Here is a 12,140-nt window from a genome sequence, read left to right on the forward strand (position 1 = left end):
ACACCCAATGTTTCCATTAACATCTACCATGACAAATCCTTTAAAAAGCTGTTCTTCTGGTGTTCCCTTTAGATGCAATTATTTGAATTGGTTTACTGAGCAAACCATATGGGGAAAGGAAGAATGGCCACGATCTTTCATGCCAACTGCAGGGACTATTCCTTTTGGATCTTCAGCCTGAGCCTTCACAGTTTCTGCTGTCCTGCACATTGCACACTTGGATAATCTTTTCCAGGGACGAGCATCCCTCAAACAACAGCCTTTCTTGTAATGCAGTGTCTGCAATGCCACAAAGAATCTTCTCTCCAGTGAGAGACTTTATCAAGTTCCCAAAAGCACGGGCCTTACCCAGTCCCGTTAATTTGGTACATACCGATCTATACTTTCTCCTCTTGTCTGCACATAAACCATTTGTGCCTTTTAAGAGTCTCATCTTTTTTTGGCATGCAATACTACTCAGATTTGGACAGTATTTTACTTAATTTCATATTTTGACCTTTTTCCAAGGTAAAGGTGTAATAAACAGCAAGAGCTTCCTCCCACACATCATGCAAGAAGTTTAGAGATGTGACTTTGTGATTTTTCTTTTCTGCCCCTGGGGCTGTTAGGTGCCACTTAGATCTTTGTCTGAACTCCTGTTTTTTGCTGCAATGCCTGACATAAGAAGGGCAGATAGAGGTTGCAAAACTTCCATGACTAATGGTCCTTGTACATAACTCTGCAAGCAGATCATTTAGAGGCCTTTATCTTTCCACGTGGCTGTATTGCTCCATTTGCTCTCAGTTTTCAACTTCTGGTTCAGTTTAGAGCTCAAATTTTGTCAAATTCTTTCTCATTTGCCACTTCTGACACCATGTTGTGATCACCGGGTTCAGTAAATGCAGGCATACATGAATGAGAAGAACTAAAATAACACGTTTTATTGTGGCATTGTAGGCAAGCTCCTGCAGCTCCTTTGTCTGACTATAACTGGGCGAAATGAGGGGCCATCTCCCACTTCCGTGCTCCCTCAGCCTCTTGTTAGATGCATCGCTACACAGACTGTACTTGGTTTGGTTAACAGAAGTTTTGTAGCAAAGGATTCTCTTTGCTCCTGTCGCAGGAGCAGAGCAGAGTTGGCCTGCATGAGCCACAAGTCCACCCCTTTTTGGCCATATGGTTTTGAAGCAACCTTTCATAAGGAGGAATATTGAGAACAAGAACAAGAAAGGAAAAGAAAGACAATGTTATTCCTCCCACTGATTTTTTTTTTTCCCCCTTTTACAGTCACATTTTCCAGAGGATTAACTGGGAAATGATGTGGTGGCTGGGCGAACAGAGCTAGCCCTTGTGCCCCATCCCAGTCGGTGCTGGTGCTCTGCTTTCCCACCTCTGCTTACCAAACTGCATTTTCCTTTAAAACAAAACAAAGCTTTGTCTCTCGGTTAACCAAAACATGCGAAAACGAGTGACTTACCGTGCAGAGAAATCTATGAAAGGGGAAACCAAAAACACTATGCAGGGTGTAGAATCAACAAATGAAAAATAAGGTGTTCTTTTCTTTCACTCCCATCTCTTTTATTTGAGGAATTCCCAGTATTACCTGCAACAAAACAAGTAAAAATTTTTTAGATAAAAGTATCTTTTAAGAACTCACTTCAAAAAGTCTGTTTTTAAGTTAATATTATTCTTTTATACTTAATAGGCAATTGCTAATAGCAATGAGATGGGGAGAACTATGTCTCCTTTAAATAGGGTGACCTTATGGTACAATGTGAAAGCCGGGACCCTGTTGTCTTCCTCGCCCCTCCGCCTCTCCCCCACAGCTACTGCAGGCAGAGGTGGGGTGGGTCACTACTAGCATTACTATTCAGGCAGCTAAAGAGTCAATGGCCTGGTAATGGCCCATTTTTCTTTTCTGCACAGGTGTTAGCAATCCCCTTTTTAATAGTCCTTCTACTAATCAAGGTAACCTGTTAGGGCAACTTTGCTGTCTGCTTGGCTTCCTATTTCACAGCTTGTGCCTGGGATGCTCATTTTAATTTTTGTCTGGCCTTCAAAATCCAGGACTGTCATGGTCATTCCGGGATGTATGATCACTCTGCCCCTAAGGTCTTCAGTCCAGTTCAGTCTGAGCTACAAGTTGTTCCTTTTTCACTATGTCACACAGGTCAAAGTAAGAGCGAGGCATGGTAGAGCAGTAGATAAGGAATCTCACTATGGCTCTGTTCATGCATATTCAGTTCATATCTGAGGTGGCCTTGGGCATGCTAAAATTTAATTTCTGACAAGAAAAACTTTTTAGTGCAAAGAAGTGTTACTGTTCTTTGAATTGCCTGGTTGTTGTTCAAGTCTTATTATCTTTGAGTGCCCGGAGCGTAAAGCTTACTTCTTTCTTTCTAGACAATGGAAATTACTTTCTTTGCAAACCCACACTCAAAATGTTTATTCTGCACTGTATCTCCAGGAGGGTCAGGTGACGTCGGAAACCTTTAAACACAATGACCACAAGAAGGAAAGCTAATTGTATTATTCTCTAGGATATTTCAAATAAAAGGGAAGAGTGATTCTCCCACTCAGGAACCATTCTTTTCAGATGAGTACTGCCCACCTTTTAAAGGAAAGGTTTAGAGCCAACCTGCTATTTGAAATGATAACCACTGCACACAGCATGTGTTTCATTTACTCTTTTAATTGCTGCAGATATCAAGGATGCGTGGAGTTAGTTGATTTGGATCTGTTTTTTTGGTTCATTTCTCTCAGGCTGTTAGGAGATTACTTTGATTATAAAAACCATTAACTAGAGAGGTTAAATTTTTAGGAACTTTGACCACAGAGGTGTTACCTTTTTTCCCATGAATGGCTACGTCACCTCACCTTAGAATAGCTCTTACTTTCACAGGGCTTTCAGTCTTTTAAAATAACAGTTCATTTCATAGGTTCTCACCCTCCAATTGCCTGACTTTTCTCTTCCATGTCTGTATATGTGTGACCCAAACTGGGATTACTTTTGTGATACACCTGACTGCTAATGGAAAATGTTCCTTGTAGAGAATTCATAAATCAATACACTATCCCTGGTTCAACTTGGTTTGCTCACAGTTAGGTTTTTCACTATATAAAGCATAATAATCAATATGACAAGGTCCTATGGGACTGCACTCTGAAAAGTGGTTACCAAATGGAAAGCTATATCTTGGGTTCATGCTTCTTTATCTATTTCTATTGCCATTAGCAATAACTCTCACATAAGTATATGACCAGGTGTTGATATCCAGAAAGAAATATCCACAAGGAATTTTCTAGCATTCGATCCTTTATGTTTCATTTTATAGATTCAAATCACCTCCGGGGGGCTGTGCCTAGAATGTGAGTTTTCTACTTCTGGGAAGATACCCTACCCATAAGTTATTGGAAGGTCATCCCATCCTCACTAGTATTGCTTTTTCTTCAATCTGTATTGGCTGCTTCAGGGAGAGAATGAACAATGAAATAATCAACAACAAACACCACCATAACAACCTCTCCCTCTCGGAGAGACGGGCCATAGAATCTCTGAGGTCCAACCACCAAACCAGCAGATAAAGGAGGAGCTATAGTTATCCATAACCATGAAGACTACATAAAAGAAGCTACCAGACAACTCTCTGACACCACCTACTAAGAAAAATGAGAGGAAGTTCCAACTCCCGTTTTCACCTTAAAACTCAAAACCACCATCAAATCATTTCCATCTGAACTATAAGAAAAGCTACAGAAATGGATCCCCCTATTATGCAACCCAGGGACTTTTTACATGCTCCCTAAAATCCACAAACATGGGAACAGAGGCAGACCCATAATATCCAACTATGCCTAACTGAGGAAATATCAGGTTTCATCGAATCTGTCCTAAAACCTCTTGTCACCCAAAGAGCAAGTTTTGTTCAAGACACAAAAGACTTTCTACAAAAACTTAAAAACATAGACCACGTTCCCAGCAATACTTTCCTAGACATTGTAGATGTTACCAGCTTATATACCAACATCCCACACCAGGGTGGCATCCAAACCTGCCTTACATATCTACAAGAGCAAGATTACAACTTAGAGTACAGACCTAAAGATATTATTGAACTTACGCACTTCATCCTCACACACAACAACTTCATGCTCAATAAGCAACACTCCCTCCAGACCATTGGCACAGCTATGGGCACCAAAATGGCCCTAGAATATAACAACCTAAAACCTGCAATCTCTGATTGATTTTCATTACTAATTCAATAATTATCACCCCTCCATCAGACTATGTCTTGAATACTCCAGCACCAACATTTCCTTTTTAGACACTATGATCAATATCCAGAATGATAAAATACAAACCACTGTGTCTGAGAAACCTATGGGCCAACATACGTATCTGCACAGAACCAGCAATCACCGTAAACACACCAAGAAAGCTATAATATACAACCAAGCCCTCCAGTACCACTGAATTTGCACTAAGAAGAACACCCGTGATCATCATCTTGCAAATCTCAAAGGGCTTTCATCCAACAAGGACACTTCTCCAGAGAGAGAGATCACACTTTTGAAAGAGCCAGCTGAATACCACGTGAAGAACTGCTGCAGTACAAAAAGAAAATCCCCATGAATTGCACACCATTAATTATGACATACCATCCTTCCCTGGAACCTATATGGGAAATCCTCAAACAAGTGCAACCCATACTAGGAGACCCAATTCTTAAAGAGATCCTTCCAGAACCACCCATCCTAGCCTTTAAACAAGCATCGAACCTCATCAACCTCATCACCAGAAACAAACTTCCTGTGGCCCAGAACTCACTGAATGGATCTAGGCCATACCATGACAAGAAATGTAAAACCTGCTAACACATCTCCACCACTCCCACAATAACTACACCTCACAACAGAACCATCACCATTCCTGGATCTTACATCTGCATCTCCAGAAATGTGATGATACATCTCATCCTGTGCACTAAATGCCCTGATAAAAACTATGTAGGAGAAACTAAACAAGAACTGCGTACCAGTATGAACGCACACCGAAAATCTGTCAAAGACAGATACCAATACTGAATTGCCTGTGGGTGCACACTTCTCACAAGACAACCACTCTCTCAGTTCTGATCCTCAAAGGGAACGTTATAAAACGTTTCGTAGATGAGCCTGTGAACTTCACTTCATTAATCTACTGGATACAAAAAACCATGGACCAAATATAGACATTAGATTTATGGCACATTATAGCATGCCTGCCATCTAATAACTCCAGGCAACATAAAGCCGTAGTAGAACCTTTAAAACATGCTCAAAAGCCAAGCATAGCTGTGTAGCTAGAAATAGGGAATAAAGTATGACCAAAAAAGTCATAAAGATCAGACCTTGAGATAAATATCCCCCCCTCTCAAACAACCCCCTAACGTTACCCAACTCATCACAGTCATGGCACCTTTGCCATCAAGAATCAGCTCTCAGTCAACTTATGGAGTTGTCTGTGGGCATTAACAAGCATCTTATGACCCACCGTCTTAAGCTCAGCAACAACCAGTATGCCACTCTCATCACTACGTACACTCCAAGGCTTAATGTTGATGATGATGTCAAAGAACGGTTCTACTCCAACCTTGATCATGTTCTGACTAATACTTGCAAGGTGGACAAGTTCATTCTCTATCGTGACTTCAGCGCCAGAGTTGGGCATGACCTGGAACTCTGGAATGGCACCACTGGGAAGAAAAGAGTATGAAAAGCCAACTCCAGTGGTAAGTTTCTGAGCATATATGCAGAGCACCGCCTTGTCATCGCATCTTCTGACACAGTGACAAATACAAGACAACCTGGAGACACCCTCACTGTAAGCATTGGCAGATCACTGGAAAATCTTTTGGGACGATCACTGCACAAATGCCAGCATCCTTGTGTTACCAGCAGTGAGTTAGTGAACCTCAAGCACCAACTTTGCTGGATGGGACATTGTGTGTAGATGTTTGACTGTCAACTCTCAAAACCAGTGCTCTATTCCCACCTTCATAATGGTCTGAGATCTTGCCATGGCTAGAGGAACTACTACAAGAACACATTGAAGGCATATCTCAAGAAAATGGATGCTGACATCAAGAGTTGGGAGGAGCTAGCTGCCAACGGACCTCAGTGGCACTGCGACCTCAACCAATCAGCAGCCCATTTTGAGGTAAAGTGTCTTGCCCTCAAAGCAGAGAAGAGAGCACGGAGGAAGGAAAAGGAGAGGACTCCCAGCCTGCAGCCTACTCTTCCCTGCAGAAAGACTTGCAACTTGTGCAGATGGATGTGTGGCTCAAGGATTGGACTCTTAAAGTCACCTCAAAACTCATCAATGAGCCATAGTGGAAATCAGCATTAAATTGAAGGACTGCTATGACAATGCTACAGAATACGTTTTGGAACTGTATCTGTTTTCAGCCCACCACAGCCATCCTGGCACATAAGTGTGAGACCCCTGGGCTAAGTTTTAGAAAATTGAAGTAGCATTCAATTCAGATGCATTGCATGAATTCCACTGATATCAATACTTCTAAAATCTTAAAACACTGAAGTATAGGCAACCCATAAAGTTAAAATAGAAGAAGCTATATATCTTTGTTATTGAAATGATCCCTGCTGAGTAAATGTGACATTAGAATATGATGCATGAACTTTCAATTTAGCTACCTGTTTGCTAGTGTGAAAAAAGTCACAATTCACGTGCATGATCATGCCAAAAATGGCTTGTAATTCAACAGGAATAATCAAACCAGCAATATAAGATTGTATTTTCCCTGCTCTGTCTGTGTATGCAAGGACATGCCTCTCAAGAGTGCTTCATTCCTGGTTGGGATTATTATTACTATTCCTGTTTATATGGGGCTATCCATATGCGCTAGTTTAGAAACAGACACGTTGCCCTAAATATGAAACTCAAGTGCTTCTTCAGTCGACGTCCTTGGGAGGCATAGGGCTCTGAAGCAGACTAGTAGACTGTCAAATTACAGAGGTCAGTGGAGTGACACAGGTGCTCTAATGGGATACGTCGGTGTTAATGAAAGTGAATTGCTCTATTGTCCCCTGTGGGTGAATATGCAAAAAGTGACCTGGTCCAAAGAGTTGTGCCACAGAATCTTGATTACTAAGAATTCAGGATCTCCTAAAGTTATTTTAACCAGACTATTTGTGTTTCCATGGCAATTAGATATTCTATTGTGCTTAGACCCTTCTTTTTCTTTTCTTCTAGCTAAACACCACGTCAATGGAAACAGAATGGTTGAACCTTTCCCAGAGGGAACACAGATGGCTCTATTTGGTAAGATATCAAGTCTAAAAGAGAAGCACTAAACTGTATGAAGGTAACCTGTGCCAAAATCCTTGATTTCAGCATGAGTCCTTAGGGTTTTACAATCTGGACTGTAATTGCCATTCTTGAATTATCACACCCAACAGAAGCCAGGCACTGTTGATTTTGGTAGAAATCTATGTCTAAAAAGGTGTGTGCATGTATGTTTTCCCAGTTTTTGACAAACAGAATATTTCATCCTTTTTTGAAGTCTCTTGTATAAATACACTATAGAAATTATTTATATCTGATTGTTCTTGTGACATACTTCATTATGTCACATCTTGTGACATACTTACACATACTTCTGCTGATGACTTGTGACTTGAGGCCTCAAGTCATTTAAGTCCCTTGGGTAGAATCAGATCCAGACACAGGCTTGGGTGAACTGGGTGGGTGCCCCAAAAATGGTAATTTTTTCCCATTGTCCAATTATTATTATCATTATCTCTGGTGAAGCAGGGCCCAATACTAAAAGTTTGCCTGGGACCGCCGGAAGTCTAGGTATGGTACTGGGTAGAAAATTTTAACTACTCCATTTGCATAACTCGTCCTGTTGATTGATCTCTTCCCTCTTTTGTTACTGAAGACCAGATTCCAGTGTCTTTACTTACACTGCTCTGTATCTTTGAACTTAAACAACTTCACTATATTTTCCTTAGCCAGGACAGGAGAATATGCAAGCAGATACACTCTGCAGGAGATCTGGGCAAATTTTTTCAGCACAACTTTTTTCAGGCAAAAATGGTGATTTGGCAACACCAGAATGTTTTGCAAATTGGTGGCAGCTTTACTCACAGTTTAAAAAAAAAGCTGAAATGTCTTCTTTTGACATTTTTAAATGAATGTTTCCATTTGTCTGTTCAGAATTACTTTTTTTCTTAACATTTCCTTTATTTAGAAAAATTCAGAACTGTTAAAAATACTTGAACTCAAAATGCATCATCTTAAATGTTCCTTCAGACCCAAGACAATTTTTAGCTGACCCATCGGGCAACCAGGGATAAAGATAAGTGGGACTGAGGGGAGGCGAGCAAGGCAGAGGGAAGTTGTCTCTGTGAGATGGGGCAATGCTCTAGCTTGTGCCTCTGCTCACAGTAGAGCAAAATCTTTATTCAATTAATAGTAAGTATAAGGAGCAATGGATCAGCTTTAAGATGGGGGCTGAAGAGTGCTCTGGGCAATGCCTTGCCTGTGGCCTGCTGGCTAGAGTACTTCACTATGAAGTAGGAGAGAGATTCAAACTCCCTGCAAGTGAACCTACGTCCTCTGTTCCCTTGGCAAGTGCCCTCACCACTGCGACATTGGCTAAAATATAGGAGGGCCCTTGCTGCCCTACCCAGGTTTACTTTGGTTTGTCAGGCAGAAACAGAATCCCAAACTCTACATAAGTTGAGGGGATAAGTTATGGGGATAAGTAAGTGGCATTTAGGCACAGAAATTGAAATGGGGTTTAACCCTTAGTGGCTATTTCTGCTTGGCATGGTTTTGTTGGAGACAAGACATTATTCTCTCGTCCCAATTTTTTTTAGGATGATTAAAGGAAAAAACTAACTCTTTTGATACTGTCAGAGGAACCTCTTCAACCTGACGCTTGAGCCTAGTTTTTACAGTGTTAAAAGTCCACTTTTTGTGGTCCTGTCTAAACTGCTATAAAACACCTTGTTGTCAAAAGGGCCTTTTCCATCCCATACAGTAGTATATAAGGATTCAGCCATTTCAAAACCTCACTTCTATGCCTAAGATGGTCACAAATTTTAATCTGTCGTAGTGCATCGGCTTCTCTATGTTTTTCCCCAGATTCTGAATTTGCCCAGAGGAATCCTCTTTACTTAGCTATAAAGGGAGCTTGTGCTATTTATCTGGACATGATGAAGCCCTTCAGAAAATGTAACAGATTTAACTTCTTGCTCATGGGAGATTGTGTAAGGGGCAATGAACCAGAAAACAGACTCCTTATCGCTGTATTAAGACATGTATTGAACATTGTTATACTCTAACCAGAAAATGAATACCTCTTGGTTTAAAAACATACTCCACTAAGACTACAACTGCCTGCGTAGTTTATTTGAGACAAGTTCTTACCAGAGAGATTTACAAAGCAGCAAGATGGGGTTCTGTTCTTACGTTCATTAAGGTTTGTTTCTTGGGCTTGGTGTCACACTCTGATGTGTGGTGTCACAGTCTCTTTGGCCACATCCACATGAGCGAGAACGTGCGACTTGCGGTGACACAAAATGCATGTGGCACCCGTGGATCCATTCACTGTGCTGCAAATATGGTAGCAAAATTAGATACCAGGAAATCATGGTAACTAAAAAACTGCAAAGAAAAGCTTGGCGGTGCACATGGCAGCAGCATGCACTGCCCGAAACTGGAGTCTAGACAGCCAGAGCCATGCTCCAGCTGCCGGCCAGGCTCTGTGCACCCAGATTACTGCTGCTACAGCCTTGGGAGGTCCCCAGGATCCCAGGTAAAGCTTCTGGGGCCACTCAGGAGCTGTCCCAGCCTCTGTACCCCACCCGGGGCAATTTGCCACATGCCCGAGCACACATGCAGGAGCATTCCGAGCGCCGCAAGGAGTGACCAGGAACAACGGTCACAAGCTGGCGGAGGGAAGGTTTAAGTTGGACATCAGGAGGCGCTACTTCACGGTCAGGGCAGCTAGAGTCTGGGACCAGCTTCCAAGTGAGGCGGTGCAGGCTCCCACCCTGGGGGTTTTTAAGAGGAGGTTGGATGACCACCTTGCTGGGGTCGTTTGACCCCAGTGCTCTTCCTGCCATGGCAGGGGGTCGGACTAGATGATCTGCTCAGGTCCCTTCAGACCCTAGAAACTATGAAACTATGAAACTATTCCCTGGGGACAAGTAGCAGCGGCACAACGATGTGTCACTGCTGTTTGTCCCTGGGGAAATGCAAGTGTGCGCTCATCTGGATGCACCCTTTGTGCTTCTCACTTCTTGCCCACTGTCTTCTGAAGGAGGCATTGCTTGATGCAGGCTCCCTGAAAGAGGACAAAAAAAGTTTATGTACTAGTGACTACAGCTTTTCAGGAACTGCTTCACATAACCAGCACATCTTCCCATTGCCTCTCAGAGTTCTTTGTATTTCAGGACACTGCGGGTGAGGGAACAGGAACTGAGGCAGTCTCTACTAATAATGATGACGATGTCACCTTAGCATGAGAATGCTTTTGTAATCCATAGCGGGTATGGACACAACTGTATTATAGGGATTGGTGCTTAGAACTAGAGGCATGAAATCCTGTAAGTATGACTGCCTCTAGGCAGGATTCAGATAAAACGTAACACCATGTTCATAAACATATCTATAAAAATCCATACGTTTTACAAGTGTAACCTACTTACAGTAAATATTCCAGGGGTGCAGATAGGTTTAGACTAGGGGCGGGCAATTATTTGGGGCGGAGGGCCGCTTACTGAGTTTTGGCAAGCCATCGAGGGCCACATGACAGGCAGCCAGGGGCAGATAAATATGAATTTTCTATATTTTTTAGGGGCCCCGCAGGCTGGATAGAATGGCCTGGCAGGCTGCATTTGGCTTGTGGGCTGCATTTGGCCCACCCCTGATTTAGACTCACTAGTAAAGTTAATAGTATGATAGTTTTTGCAGTCTTTAATGCAATTCTATGCTGACTTGAAAAAGAATCCTTTTTACCCGATTCTTTAGTAGGGCTAGATCACATAACTCTGGGCCCTGAAAAGGAGCCTCAGTGACACAAATGATTCTTTTGTATTTATTTTATGATACAACTTTCTGCTTTGGCCTAGGTACTGTGTGTGTTCAGGAGCATGTCACATGGTGTAATTCCTGCACGTTGTCTCATTTGCAGAGACTCTTAAAGTTATTAAGAAGAGATGGGAAGATTAAACTATTTTTAAGTATTGCAGTTCCATTAAAACAGTTACTCTACCATGGTTCAGCTGTATCATGTGATACAGATGCTGTTCATTAGTATAAAGAAATGCTGTTATGTCTACAACTACGGGATACTAGATTTCCAAGGTAACACAGTGGTGGAAGATCTATTCCTGCTAATCTGTTGACTTAACTTGTATCAGTCATTTAAAGCATGCCCAGCATGGTAACGCAGGAGATACAAATATTACTTCACATAATCTTGGAGGAGTTGCAATGGAGTCTTACGGAATCGTATAACAAAATCGTTATGACACTTGAAGTGAGAGGGAGAAATGTGCCCAGCTGCTACAGGAGAACAAAACTCATCCAATAAACTGCAGCCCAGACCGTTTTGCTCCTGTTTCTTTGTCTGTAAACGTTTTCAAGTATTGGAACATTTTTCTGATGAAAAAGTTCTGTATTAAATGGTTCACTCTTGACATAACATAGCTGAATAAAGGCTACGTTTGAAAAGCTACTAAGGTTTTAGGAAAAACAGTATAGGATCCCAAATTGGCATCAGGATATAGGTGTATGCTGAAAAGTGACAGAAGTCTTCAAACAACAAAGCACATGTTACTTTCAACGTGTGAAGAGTTCCATTGACTTCAGGAGGACTATTCACATATTTAAATGTATGCATCATTTTAAATAAAGTGCTGTATTGGGAAGAGAATTTTTTTTGCTAGTTTCTCTAATTACCTACCATAACCTGAATTAACATGCTATATTTCTGCATAAATAACAATCCTACAAGCATCCAAAACATTTTGGTGCCAATATTTTCAGTGTAGGCTATATGCTGATCCGTCTTTTCAAGAAAAAAAAAAGTTTTGCATGGTATTGTCCCGGAGTTGGTTAACCAAGCTCACGGTGTCACGGT

At 41.7% G+C, this 12,140-nt stretch overlaps 1 protein-coding gene across 1 annotated transcript in view; it reads left to right on the plus strand.

Moving 5' to 3' along the window:
- MSRA (methionine sulfoxide reductase A) overlaps positions 1 to 12,140 on the plus strand; it is a 541,610-nt gene that overhangs the window by 228,425 nt on the left and 301,045 nt on the right. The window contains exon 2 of the mRNA XM_019520901.1: positions 7,238 to 7,306. Coding sequence (XP_019376446.1) covers positions 7,238 to 7,306 — 69 coding nt within the window. The remainder of the gene's footprint in view (positions 1 to 7,237; positions 7,307 to 12,140) is intronic.

The sequence above is a fragment of the Gavialis gangeticus genome, unplaced genomic scaffold (assembly GCF_001723915.1).
Source record: "Gavialis gangeticus isolate Ggan-Ray unplaced genomic scaffold, GavGan_comp1, whole genome shotgun sequence".
NCBI lineage: Eukaryota > Metazoa > Chordata > Crocodylia > Gavialidae > Gavialis > Gavialis gangeticus.